This window comes from Cololabis saira, chromosome 11, assembly GCF_033807715.1.
Source record: "Cololabis saira isolate AMF1-May2022 chromosome 11, fColSai1.1, whole genome shotgun sequence".
NCBI lineage: Eukaryota > Metazoa > Chordata > Actinopteri > Beloniformes > Belonidae > Cololabis > Cololabis saira.
The window spans coordinates 17,131,835-17,146,430 of NC_084597.1; the positions used below are offsets into that span (position 1 = coordinate 17,131,835).

Sequence of the window (14,596 nt, forward strand, 5' to 3'; positions counted from 1 at the left end):
ACCAATCCTTTATCAAATTCCATGGCTCTCAACTCTGGAACTCTTTAGATAGATCTCTTAAGTTTGCATCGTCCTTAAATATGTTTAGGACCAGCTTGGTGGGGTATCTTTTATCTAGGCAAAATTAATAGGCTATTCTAATTGAAATGAAATTGCCATTTTATGGATATTTTTTGTTTGTGTGTTTGTGTTTTTCTTTGTTTCTTTTACCTTTTCTTTTTTCCTTTCTTTTCGTTTTCTATTGATTGATTTGTTTTTGTGATTTTGTATTGAGGGGGAGGATTTTTTATAAGCCCTTCGGGCTTCTTTTCCTCTCCTGCACAATTATTTGTCCTTGTATTGTTAATATAATTACTGTTTTATCATTGTGCATATGAATAAAATAAAATAATAAAATCATCCATCTCTGAAAAATGAGTCAACAGGAAATCTATGTTAATTTCACCAAATAAAAGCTTTTATTTCTCATCCTCTTGTGTCTTGTGAAATGAAGAACACGTTCTGTCTGCTCTGAACTGGTAAGCTGCAGTTCCCCCTCACGACCACAAGATGTCCTTAAAACGTCAGAAAACCATGTGTGACCACAACTGCTGCTCCAGCTGGTCCTCACCTGTACTCCATTTCTCTAACTCTTCAGGCAAGATCATCTCTCCATCGGAGACCTCAGAACGAGCACAGAGCGCAAAAAGAGACGGCTCGTCCTCAGGGGAGAAGGAATCTTCAGACAGCACAGCCACTCAGGTACGAACACGTTCAGAAGTGCAGTCATGGACCAACAGCCACAGACACCTGAACTTGAGTTTTGCTTTGATGTGTTCAGCTTTTGATGCGTTTCCGTTTATCTAAATCTGCTTTCTAGGAACGAACCAAGTCAAACAGACGCCACAGAAAAACTGTAACAAACTAAACTCAACTGTGCTGAAGCCTCAAAGATGATAATCTCAGAAGCAAAAGACAAAGATAAAAAAAATAAATAAAAGGGAGCAAAACTGAAACGAGTTGGTTCTTTATGTACTGGATCATAAAAGCTCATAGAAACCGTAAAAGACTGAAAATAATGATTTCTGAGAATCTCTGCTGTTGCTGCTCTTCACCTTGATTAGGATGGTGACATAATTTTATAAAATATGAAGGATAAAATACCGAATTAAGGATTAATTGTCATGTGCAGCACTTTTTACTCCATCGCGTTTGTCTGAAAACATAATCAAAAACCTTGAAAAAAACCAAAAAGATGGAGGTGTTTGGGCGTTGACTTCTACAGTTTCCTGAATGTCCCGCCACAGCGTCTCAACCAGGTTCAGGTCTGGACTTTGACCGGGTCGTTCCAGAACCTGGACTCTTTTATTTTTCATCATTCTGATGTAGATCTGCTGCTGTGTTTGGGATCATTTCCTGTCACATGACCCAGTTTCAGGCAATCTTTATCTGTCAGACAGATGTTCTCACATTTGTCTCCATGGTCCACTCAATGACTGACCATCATCCCTCCACCACGGTGCTTGACAGCAGGTCTGAGCTGTTTCTGCTGGTTTTCTCCAAACATGCTTCTGGACATTAAGACCAAACATCTCCACTTTGATCCAGAAGTCTTCTGGTTTGTCCAGATGCAGTTTCCTGAACTTCAGTCGCGGTTCTTTGTTCTTCTATACAGAAGAGCAGTTTTCTCCTGGAAACTCTTCGTAACAAACCAGTCTAGTATTTCCCTTGAAATTCCTTTGACAAAATGGCTAACTGGTGCGCTACAGGGATGACTATATAAACAGATTTAGACAGCAGACACTCAGGTGGTCAGAGGGGGGGACTGCAGGTCAGGATGCAGCTCCTGAAGCTCTGGCCTGCAAACATGCACAGAAGAGAAAAGGAGGGGGCAGAGCAGCACAAGAACGATGGAGAACAATTATGGTGATGAGATACTTATAATTAATAACTGAGAAAGGAAAGAGAAGGAGGGGCGATGGGCAGAGCTTAGTGGATCATGTTGGTGTCCCCCTGCAGCGTAGGTCTATAGCAGCATATCTACAACAAGACAAACTATTATAGTTTACACAAACTATAGGCTTTACTAAACAGAAAGGTTTTAAGTTTGGTTTTAAAGGTGGAGGTGGTGTCAGCCTCCTTAACCCAGACTGGAAGTTGGTTCCATAGTAACAGTTCCTGATAGCAGAAAGCCTGTCCTTCAAATCTACATTTGGAAACTCTAGGAACTACGAGTAAACCTGCACTCTGAGAACAGAGAGCTCTGTTAGGAACATAAGGTACTATCAGGTCTTGCAAATAACGCAGAGCTAAACCGTTTTGGGCTTTATACGCAAGTAATAACATTTTGAATTGGATTCTGAATTTTAGGGGTAGCCAAAGAAGGGAGGCTAGCCCTGCAGAAACATGGTCTCTCTTTCTGATTCCTGTCAGCACTCGCGCTGCTGAATTTTGGATTAGTTGGAGGATATTCAGAGAATTACTTGGACATCCTGCTAATAATACATTACAGTAATCTAGCCTAGAAGATACAAACGTGTGAATTACTTTTTCCGCATCACTCTGCGCGGGGATGTTCCTAATCTTTTCATTTATTTACCGTATTTTCTGGACTATAAGCCGCACCTGTATATAAGCCGCATCCGCTCTATTTAAAAAAAAAGATATGCAAGCCGCAAATATTTATGTTGTTAGATTAGACATTTACTACATGTACAGAACCATTTTGAACTGTAAATGATGTACATGTTTGTACCTAAATAGATCCTTTCCTAACAGTGTCTTTTAACATGGCAGCAACTTTGCTGATTAAAACAGGACAGAACCAAGAGAAAATAACCAGTATTTATTCATCTATTTATCTGTTTGAAATCTGCTTCTACCTACTTATATCTGCTAAAGAAGAAGAAGTGTATTCTTCTTTGCATTTATTTTGTCTTAGTTTTTATTCTAATTCCGGTTAGAGCGCTCGAGCGGTGGAAGAAAAATCCACAGAATAGCCGCACCTTTGTATAAGCCGCATGGTTGAAAACCTATGAAAAAAGTAGCGGCTTATAGTCCAGAAAATACGGTACATGACATTTCTGAAGAACTGGACTCGTTGAGGTGACGCATACATGACGTATAAATGTCAACTTCTTTTCAGAACTGGTTATTTATCTTTGAAAACTATCACTGAACATTGATGAGTGAAAATCAGCCGCTGCCTTTCAATTGTGGTTCAACAGAATTATTAAAAACAAACCCTGAATGAAAGAAACCCGTCCGGACAAACTAGTTGGTTCCCCTGGTTTCCATAGTGACGTGTCGGGCATCTTCAATCTTTGGTCTGCTCTGCAAGTTGAAAGCTTTGAACCCGTCATGGACAGAGTTAGTTTGGTAGGACGTCCAGTGCAGGACACTGATATCCAGAGACAGCTGGCTGGGTTTGATGAAACGGAAACCAGAATCTTAATATGGCCAACTCTTGACCCAGACGTCGAGCCCACTGAGAAAGATGGAGACTAAATTCAACTGAAAAGACAAGCAATATAAGCATTGTGTCTATTGGCTGCAAACCGGGTATTTCTAGGTTTTAAGGTCCGGCCTCACTCGGCAAGATTTTTTATTGATTTCTCCAGCTCTGACACTACTTTAGTAGGAACGTCAAGGGATTCATACCAGAAAATATGTGAGGTGTTATCCAGATGTTTACAAGATCTCATAATAAAAAAGTATCAAGAAAGATTACTGGTGAACTTTAAAGAGGCATAGTTGAATTAAGAGGTACACGGAACTGTCAGAATATTCCTACGATGTTAAGCTCACCTGCTCGGCATTCTACCTGGGAATGGGTTGATTTCATAATTCACTCTTTAACAGCGACCTGCTCATACCCTCATGGTTCTATATATTCGGTTCAGTGTATACACCTCTCTTTTAGTGCTAGTTTTCTTTTCCTTTCCCTCCCTCTTCTGTTCAGTTTTAATTTCGTCCTGTATTGACACTAGTCAATCATCAGTCAGTCTGAGTATTGAAAGGGTTAAAAGTGGTCCCTCTGCTGGTTGGTGTCATGGTGTCCACCACACTGAACCTGGACCGGAGGAAGCAGAGGAGACGGTTGTCTGAGGACTTTAAAAGAACCTTCTAGACCAGCATGTACAAGACTAGAAGACCGTCTCCAAGCAGCTGGATGTTCCTGTGACTGCAATTGTACATTTCATTCAGAAGTTCACATCACTGTGGACGTTGACACAAGAGGACAACTGATGACAAAAGACGGACGATACGAATGGAATGCAAAGAGATTGAAGGTGAACTGCAAGGTGCATCTGTGTCAGATCACACCGTCCATCACTGTTGGAACCAACATGGACGACTGAGACGATTCCACTGTTGGAGGGACATCAGAAAAACTCAGTCTAAACGCATCTCAAAGGTTCTGGGAGAACGTCCTTTGAAGAGACGAGAAAGACTTCCAAGAAAAGAAAACTGTATTGGCTGTTTTTAATATAACTACTGTATCCATAAAGGTGCATCGTCACTTTACATAACACTTTTGGCCACATGGAGGCATTTAGATCTGATGCGTTGGCCAAAGAACCAGTGACGAAACTGCTGAGCTGGGACGGTCCGTCCTGTGTTCACCAGAGGAACACTTAGTTGATTTCTAGTTAGGGGCTGAAACAGTAACTTGATTCAATTGTATCTACTGTATATAGTGTCTATTACAATTTAAATTGTCTCCAGGGGCTTTTCAGAGACCTATAGCAGGACCACGGAGCAATTATCATCAAATATTGACTAAAGAAACAATGGCAAGTTATTAAAATAAAAAACTCTAGTTGATTAAAAACCTTTTAGCCAAACAAATACTGGTAGGGAAAAACAAAACACACCTTTAAGAGGGGAGAAACCTTGGACCTGGATCCTAAGAGGGGGCCTTCCACATTTGTTGGTCACAGCATTTCACTTTCTTGTGATCTCCTTAAGTGATATTGTAACATAAAGTGGCTTTCAAGTAACTGAATTGGTGAATGAAATGGTTTTAGGAGATATTCTTACTTATTAGAGTTGAAATAATCAGTGCAGTGGCAAATCTGCAATTTATTTTAGCTTTAAAGTGGGTTTGAATGCATATTGAGTTTAAAATGAAAACAGGACAACAGAGAAGTATTATTTTTCTTAGCATATCTAACTGTTCAGCAGTATACAGTACATAGAAAACAATGACATTTTACACAACATCAACATCTGCAAGATGTTTTAAAACCACAGACGGTGTCTGAAGCTGACGCATATAAAACATTACATTAATAATTAGACTCATCACTTGTACACAATGTTTCAGGTCTGTACAAACAGGTTATTTCCCTGGAGTGTAAATCTTCATAAACGTTTTTATTAACTGGCAGAAGATACAATACAATGCAGCACACACAGAAGCCATCCTTTTGTCTCATGGCACTATGTACACGTCAGAGTAACGTCTCTCATGGCTCCGATACCAAAGAACATTTCATGGCCCACTTCTGGCCTCGACTCTACTCATCATGGCCCAAATGGGGAGTTTTTTTAGGATGCTTTTTTGTACCACAAGCAAAAGTTGGCTAATCACCCTTAACCCAAACAGCTCATGTGACAACACGAGCTGAGCCAGGACCATGACCCCATCTGTCACTTGGGGCTCACGCTTCACTTGCTGGTGGTGTAACCGAGCCATAAGAAGCCAGGAGTGGCCCAGATTGGCCTGAAATGTTTCTGATATCCGAACAGAACTTACACAGACTGCTGTCAATGGTTTGTTGCGTCACGTGCACTGGTACACAGTCAACATGGTGCAAAATTGTGCTTTTAGAACAAAATAAGTCAAACACATGTTGCTACACAAGAACAGTTTGGCATTTTAGCAATTTAGTTGCTTCACTTTCAGTTTACATGAAAAGCTAAATCTAGCAGTGCATTAGCTTAGCTCAGTCTGGAAACATAGCATGAACAGTTATATAACGTATTATCTGTGCAAAATTATTAAATTATACTACTTACAAAGAGTGTTGGCAGTGCGTTAGCTCAGTTTAGCATGGAAACGCAGAGTGAACAGCTAAGTTATGTTAACGTATTTAACACAAATGTAATTATGTTCAGGATTGACTGACATGAGCTCTTCTGTTTTCAAACTCTGTGCTAAGCTAAGCTAAGTGTTTAAATGAAAAACCAAAGCTAGTGCTTCGTTAGCATAGCTTAGTCTGGAAACACAGCTAGCTTCTGTCTCATTTAATACAGAAATTTTATTTCATGGTTTCAGTAATTGATACAAAATACAAAGTGTAAAAATGATGATTAGGCATTTAACGTGGAGTTAATTAGGTTCCAGGTAAGTTTAGCCGCTCTGTCGCTAGACTTGGTGCTAAGAGAAGAACATAAAAATCTTAGTGCAAGATTGCTATTGTTGTTACTTGGTGTGTTGCGTCCATCAGGACATGGTTCATGTTAGCATTCCATCAGTATTCTCAGTAAGATGCCTTAAATATATTTGTGCTTTTGTCTAGTACTTGAAAGATAGCCATCTACACTAACTGGATTTCTTTTAAAGAGTAAAGTAACTTTAAACTTTTCCGTGTTTTGGGACTTATCAAAGGTGTTGCAACCAAAATTCTTTTCTTAGACGTTTTCTTAGTTGTTATCTCAAACACGACACGTACAAGATGGTGTTGCGTTTCTGCTTAATTCTTGTTAACTCTACGGTGTGAGATTCTATTTTTGGATTTAAACTACCGAACATATTCTTCATAGACTGAACGGGCCGTAAACATTCACGAGAAAGACGGCTTCCAGCTGCGCGTGATTACGTCACCACCAGCCAATGGGGATATTACTGTATTTTCGCGACCATTAGGCGCATATAAACGTTTTTTTTTTTTTTTTTTCAAAATGTGCGGCGCGCCCAATGGCGCGGTGCGCCGAATGTGTGTTGTTGGGGGCTCTCACGGCGGCTCCCTTGCGGGAGTGCATTGATAAACACCGTGCGTTCCGGAGGAACCGCTGCCCGAGCGGCAGCTGACGCGTCCCCGCGGGCGGGGAGGTCGGCCAGCCCGGCAATTCTCCTGGATTGGTGATTTCTCCCCCATTGGTGATTTAAAAAATGTTAGTACTTTGTAATAGAGACTTAAATAAAGCACAATAGTGCTCAGTTTTGCTCCCACTCTATTTTTAAATACGCACACTTGTATGCTTGTGTGTGGGTTGTTGTAAGGCGGCGCGCCATTTGTGTGTGTAGACGCCGGCGTCTTTTCGTTCGGTGCGCCGTGTGTGTGTGTGTGTTAAATACAGAAATGACACACATAACTGAGACTGCCTTTCCACACGGCGCGCCGTATGGTCGCGAAAATACGGTACTGACCAACATGTTTAAAGTTAGTTCTTGGCAGCACACCAAGGATGGTCATCGTTCAAAACAAACCCAGAGGCCCTCACCAGCGTTCCTCCTCTGTAGACATGTTGGATGTGTTTTGGTGGTACTGGTCCAGTTGTTCTACATCCTGTAGTTCTAGCGCCTGGAGAGCAACGCTGGATCCAGAGGAACCAGGCTACGTCTTTGTATGGAAGAGGAAAATAACTGTGATGGCTGGCCAGACCAGTTGAAAACGCTTGGTTCGGAGCGCTGGGTTCTGGTTCTGAACCGAATAAGGAATCATGCACATTTGTGAGACATCCTCACCCCCAACAGAAAGCTTGAGACGCTAACGTGGACGTACCGTAGATGAGACAAACATATCTGGAAATGACCAGCTGATGAGCATTTTAAACTCAAAACCACGAAGTGTTTGTGCTTCTGAGCCGCTTACTTGACTTTACGACATGAATATCTACTTAAAACGCAGCGTTTGAGAACAAACTTAAGGAAAATGGAGTGTCACCTAAACCTCAAAGTGAATAAGCACAATTACATAAATGTAAATATGTCCAGATGGCAGTATGAACGCAGGACAGTTGGAAAAAATCTGCCTCGTACTTCTTCATAAAATAACTTTTATATAACTTTATAATCAGGGTTATTTTACGTTTCTTGAAGGTGGAATCATTAAAGTGAAGTGTGCAAAAAGAACTAAGTTAGTAGCAGCTCCTACAGCTTCATGTGGGTGAGTTTGTGTCACCTGCACTACCGTCGTCCCACTAGAGACTAAACATCTGTCTGTTAGCTTATTTCCCTGCAAGAATAATCCCCGGCGAGTAAAAGATCAAACAATAAAAACCTTCACCATCAGCTATGGCGGGTCCTCTTTCCCTTTTAGCTGCATAATTTCAGGGTTCCTGACATTGGAAACCATCACTGATGAAACAAATATCGGCATAAGGTTCATTTAAACTTTAAATTTAAATGTCAACACAATGCTGGTGAGAAATGCTTAAACTTCTAAACTGAATGCATTTTCATACCATAAAGAGCACAAGTGAACTCAACTACGTGTCAAATACGCGACCTCCATCCATGAGGTTTGTTTTGATGCTTCCCTTGATCTCATGGACTTCAGCACCAAATGGAGAAATCCTGTAAAATTCAGAGTGCGCCCTTCGACTCACGAGGATCGCCAAATGAAGCAGAAAGCTTGGTTTGTATTTTTTTTTTCCTGATAAACTACAGTTTCAAAAGGTCAAGATTAAACCAAACCCACTTCACATGAGAATCTTCCTTTGGTTAAAGTTTCCATTATCAAAATACAGAGTTTAAGGGTCAAATGTTGCAATGTTTTGAGAATCAAATCCCTAAACTTCAAGGAAATATTGGGGTATTGTGGATAAAGATATCTTGAATATTATGAGACGAAAAAGATAACTATGATGTTTGGAAAATAAAGCAGTTAGAATTTCACTTTAAGGAATATTTGAGTACGTAAAGGAAGGTCGACTGTGGCGACAACTGAGTATATAAATTGCGATGAAAACTAGCTCACAGAGCTGCAGTCGACGTCATGGAAGAAGCGAGTAAAAAACTCGAGAAGGTAATTAATGATGAGTGATAATATTTATAAAAAGTTAATTTGTGTCGCTTTAATCATACAAACTTTTCTTAGGAAAAATTCCAAATCTTAAACTGTAAATGTCTTTATCCCTAAAACGTTGCAGCTTTATCCTCAAAGTATTTTTTTCCCCAGAAAGTATTATGGCCTTACCTTTAAAAACCACTCTATGTAGCAGTACCGCCTCTGACCAAGCGGGGCCGTTTTAGTTCTGTGTTGACAACTGAGCCACTGACAGTCCAGCGTGCTTGCAGGACCAATCCGTCCCACTAGAGGTGCACTGTCGTCCAAGGCATGAACATTTCTTGTGACATGATGATGCCCCCATGTGGTCAGAAGTGGAATTACTACATAAAGTGGCTAATACAGGGTCTGCATTGACGTCACATTCCCACTGGATCAGCCCCCTTACTCGCACTGAGTGGCAAAAACGGCTGCAACTAGTCGGGGAAACTGTGGAGAAGACGGGATAACAGCCGATTATTGGCTTAATTTAAGGCAGTTGGATTTGACAGTGACCCATACAGTTACCCCAAGAACCAGTGGTCCATGGACATTAATATTTGACTACGAATTGAGTTTCCTGATGTTTATATGTACTTAATTACGCCGGAGAAATACACGAAGCAAAGCTTGAAGGCTTAAAAAAGTCTTGAAGCTTGGTCCTATTTCAAGGCAGGATTTGTTAGCGAAATTTGTGATTTAACCGTTTAACGTTAGCTACCCAAAAATCCAACGTTACCTGATACAAAATGGGAACAAATCCACGTTTTGGTGCCTGGAATCCAGTTGTTTCTGCAAATTGCAGCGATCCATTTGTCTCTCTTAAGCTTACTTTTCGTCAGCCTGTAAAACGATAACTCCGATTTCTTGCTAAATCTATGAGTACAGTCGATCGCACAACAGCTCTTTCCCATTTTAGATGTTTTCAAGAGCTCAAACTGAAAGTTTACGTTGCCACTCAGTCTTTCTGCCACTCAGTGGGCGTAACCTGCTGTGAAGTCGCATCTGTGACGTCATGCGCATTCCCATTATAGATTTTTTTTTCTTTGTTACTTTGTTCTAGAAAAGGTTCATCTCAAAATATTCATAGAATTACAACTTTCCATTCTTATATTGACCCTAAAACACATTAATTACCTCAACACGGGTTAATAAATTGGAGTGAGGGCTTTATGAATTATTACTGCACACAAACCATTAGATTGATGTATCACTTTGATTGATTAACTGACTGAGGAATTTGTGTAAAGGATTAGAGTTTCATTTTCCCTTCATTTTCTACCTGCGTTACATGACTTTGTTGCCCACAACAAATAAAGTCTAAAAACAGCACATGTGGAATGTTACTTATGCTTACTGTAGAAACAAACTCACTAGGTTGAAAACTACAAGTGCAGAGGACGAGTTTAAACATCAACATTGCACCAAAGCAGCATTTTTGGACGAGCATTCTGCATTATAATCAGTCTTCCCTCTGTGAAGGATTTAGATCACGACAGTGGCTACAGGTGTTATGCATAAATATAGTACAAAAATATATTATGGAAAAGTCTATTATTTGGGGGAGTGAAGGGGTGAAAATACTTTAGAAGGTCTGGTCATCGTTGCAAGACGCGGTAGCGTGTCCGAAGGCCTCGCAGATGTCGCAGTAGGGCCGCTCGTCGGCCGGGTTGCCGTGGTAGGTGGTGTGAGGTACCGAGTCGGGGCTCTGAGCCTGAGTGGGACAGTCCTCCGTGTCATGAAGGTCGAAGCAGTCGCAGATGTCACAGAACAGACGCGGGGTTGATTTCTTCTCACGCTTATGCACTGTTTCTCCAGGGAACCTACGGACAAGAGAAAACAGAAAGTTAAGTTTGGGGATGTAACCTGTTCAGCATTAAAGGTATTGTGACATGAAAAACACATTTTTCTTGATTTTTTGTGTTTTGTTGGGTGTCTTGACATCAATTACACCCAAAAAACAACAAACTTTTAACATTCAGTGTATTGTGTGCTTTCTGGGATTTTCCGCATAACTGTGCAAAAACGGCGCACCTGGTTTGCTGGCGGGTCGTTACGTATAGACCCGCTAAATCACCGCCCCCTCCACCCAGCTCCCTGCCTCCTCTCCTCTCCAGCGCACCATAAAGGCTGATTTATGGTTCCGCGTTACACCGACGCAGAGCCTACGGCGTAGGGTTACGCGGCGACGCGCACCGTACGCTGAACCCTACGGCGTAGGCTCTGCGTCGATTTAACGCGGAACCATAAATCAGGCTTAACACGGAGCTGTTTAGAGCCTCTTTTGTTCTCATCACCGGTACGGAGGACAACTGCTAAGAAGACCCGCGGCCACTGACTGGACTTAAGATAAGGGGACACTGTTGCTTGCATGCCTTTATTTTTATGATTGTTTGCTGTGGTTCGCCGTGCTGCTTTTCTGTGCATGCTTCGCCTGTCGCTCCCGGCTTAACTCTCCGACGCCGCTGTGAGCGTATGGTTGGGTTGGAGGAGGTTTGGAGGAGGAGCGGAGCAATGATTGACAGGAAAGGGGGAAATGGAAGCGTTTTTCACGGCGCAAAAAAACACTGTCATAAAAAGCCAGGAATGGAGTACTAGAGTGAAGTTTTTCTTGTTACACTCTTTTAGACACATTTGAGGGATGTTGGCCAAGACTTTTAATAGTGTTAAAAGCATGTTAAAAATGATGTCACAATACCTTTAAAATACCAAGGTGCCTCCGGTTTTGACAAAAGTGTCAAAACATGGAGTTCCTTAAATGACTACTAGGGGCTGGATCTCCAATGACTTCCATGTTAGCTAGATTTAACATCCATGACAACTGTGTGAAGTTCATCAGTGTGGTTTTAGGAGTGACAGCTGCATTGCCGTCTAACTGTCGTCACTTTAGCAGGATAGCCAGCTGGTTGCTGATAGCTCCTTGACACCAACTCCAGCACCATCCAGAGCAGCTGGGTGCTCCTGCTGAGTCTCATTTACATCTGTACTTCACTTCCAGGATAGCCAGCAGATCGTGGTTGGCACCGTTCACTAGCTGTGGTATCCAGCTAGCGGTCAAATCTACACAGCAGTTCTGCCAAAACTGGGAGTGGGCTTGGTAAGTGTTTGTTTCAGGTATGAACTTGTGAAACCAGGATTGATGGACTGATTCAGTCAGACTGGACGTAATCTAACATCCCACCTTACTGCTTAACTCCCATTTCCTGATCATTTCACAAAATACAAACTGTATTTTCCTCATTCAACTGCTCTTCAAGTTCCTATTTTTTATCCTTTATCATTCCCGCACGCTAGGACTTTTTAGCAGCACCAACAGAAGAGCACTGAATTGTTTCAGCAGCCTTGTTTGTCTCCTTTGTTGGATGCAGCTCTGCAATTGGTGTCACTGCTGCTCTAAAAATGGTTGGGTCTGCTTTGATCATGTTCAAGGGTTCCTAAAAACCAGAACAGGGTAACTTTAAGCAGAATAACTTGCTGGCTCCAGTCTGAGAAATGATAATATTAGATAAGTTTACATTTGTTGAGCATTTTGCTTTAAATATGAATTAAATAGTTCAAGACAGACACAACTTTTGGGTTATTTTTGTGAACCTTTGGTTTTTAAGTGTTTTGTATATTTTTTTTTTACCCATCCATCTCGTTGGTGAAATCAGCCAGAGCGAACTTCTTCAGTTTGATTTTCAGCTCCTCGTTCTTCCGCTGCAGGTCCACGATCACACTGTTCAGGAAGTTGATCTGATGGGGGTAACCCATGACTTAGTTAACACTATTACCCGTCACAAATAGAAACTGAAAACTCTGAAACGAGTCTCTGTGGACCGTCTCACCTGTCCTTCAGCAAACTCCTTCTCTTCCCTCAGCTGCTGCAGAGCTGCATCACCTGCAGAAGCATGAAAAAGAAACGCGGTCAAGGACGTCATCTATGGTTTCACTCTGGTACGACACTGAGGACTAAGCCCTGCTCACCTGAGGGTGGAGCGTCCCCGTCTTCTCCCTCCAGAGCCTGCGTTCCCATCAGCCTTTGCTCTAAACTTTGAACACGACTCTGAAGCTGAGCTTTGTCCTTCTCTAATGTCGCCACGGCCGACTGCAGGGTTTTGGCCATGGCGTTTTCTCCTCTCAGCATAGCAATCTGCAATGACGGAGAAGACAGATGGATATCTTAGATACCTGGGACTGAACAGGATCAAGGGAAGGGATCAAGGGAAGTGAGGGGTGAGAGTACCTCGTTACGGAGACTTTCTAGTTCCTGGTCTTTGGCTCCGGTGGAGTTCTGGAGGTTTACTTCCTCCTCAGTGTCTTGAGTGCAGATGGTTTCTCTGTAGAAAAAGAGGTATTGTTTAGTAGACGTTTCATCTTTACTTTTTTGAGGTTTTGATTGGACATATTTTTAACAAGGTGCTATCAAGAAGTAATAAAAATCCATCCGTCCAGCCTTTAGCTGCTGCTTATCTAAATGCGGGCGTCAGTCTACGCAAAGACGCCCAGACCTGGATCTCAACTCGCCACTTCACCAGCTCTCATAAGAGTTCACAACCCAGCTGAGAGACGTACTATCTCCGGCAGGTTCTGGGTCTGTCCCCGTCCTGAAACACCTCCCCAGGGAGAAGCCAGTGGGCATCATTGCCAGAGGAACCTCCTCAGCTGGATTATCTGAACCTAAATACACTGTTGTTACACTCAAATCACTGCTCAAGCTTCACCTCTACTCGCTGGCCTTCAATTGGACTTGAACTTTTTTGATGTGTTTTGTGGTTGTAAAGCAGTTCTGGCTGTAAAGCACTTTGTAAAATCCTGCTACCTTGACCAAATGTTCCAGGGGTCAGTACATCTTATGGAGGGATAGGCTCTACTGTAGAAGACCAGCGCTACCGCAGCACACTGACACTGATGTGGTACCACAGGACTGTAGCCTTGAGGAAGGAGGTTACACAAATATCCGCCAACATCGGGTCGTAACCAAATTAAACAGATTGTAAACCCAAGCTTTTGAAATGAGTTTTCTCTGGAGGGTGGCTGGACCCATTCTGAGAAACTCTGCACGGCTCAGATTGGACCAGTCGCTCCTCGGCTGACTTCTCTCATGGGCTTTTTCAACCAAAAGTTGTAGTTCCAGTCTTAGTTTGGAGTTAATAACAAACCTGGAACCAGTTTTATGATTTCCAATCACCCATCATGAAGGAAACACCAGTGCAGAGCTGGACACTGGTTCCAAACCGGTGGGTGGGTTACCTAACCAACCAAAACCCCCGTGACCACCGTTGTTAAAACTACATCCGTGTCGAGATAGTAAAGAAGAAATTAACAAATACCGGACACCAAAGTCGAGCAGCAGCAGCCCATGGAGGAGCTCATCTACTTAAACTTTGCGAATCCCGCAGCAGAAGACCAACTTCTGAGGTTTTTAAATGATTCCTCGAACAGAAAAATCACAACAGCTGTTTGCACCTGAATTTAAGAACGAGGGTTTCTTTAATAGATCTCTGTGGTGTCCCAGTATCACCCACCAGTGTTTCTGGATCCTATATAACAAACTGTTTCAGGAACACTCAGCAGTTTATGGATCCTGCCTAAAACGGCAGGAATAAATCCTGTTTGTTGCTGCGTTCAGAAATGCC

The 14,596-nt window shown here is 42.1% G+C and overlaps 1 protein-coding gene across 3 annotated transcripts in view; it reads right to left on the reverse strand.

The window, feature by feature from the left end:
* Positions 1-5,128: 5,128 nt before the first annotated feature.
* The window catches only part of clip1b (CAP-GLY domain containing linker protein 1b), a 60,028-nt gene continuing 50,560 nt past the window's right edge, over positions 5,129-14,596 (reverse strand). For all 3 annotated transcript variants that reach the window (XM_061733841.1, XM_061733840.1, XM_061733839.1), the window contains 5 exons: positions 13,204-13,297; positions 12,945-13,110; positions 12,806-12,858; positions 12,607-12,713; positions 5,129-10,801 (listed from right to left, as the gene is read on the reverse strand). In XM_061733841.1, coding sequence (XP_061589825.1) covers positions 10,564-10,801; positions 12,607-12,713; positions 12,806-12,858; positions 12,945-13,110; positions 13,204-13,297 — 658 coding nt within the window. In that variant the 3' untranslated portion in view covers positions 5,129-10,563. The remainder of the gene's footprint in view (positions 10,802-12,606; positions 12,714-12,805; positions 12,859-12,944; positions 13,111-13,203; positions 13,298-14,596) is intronic.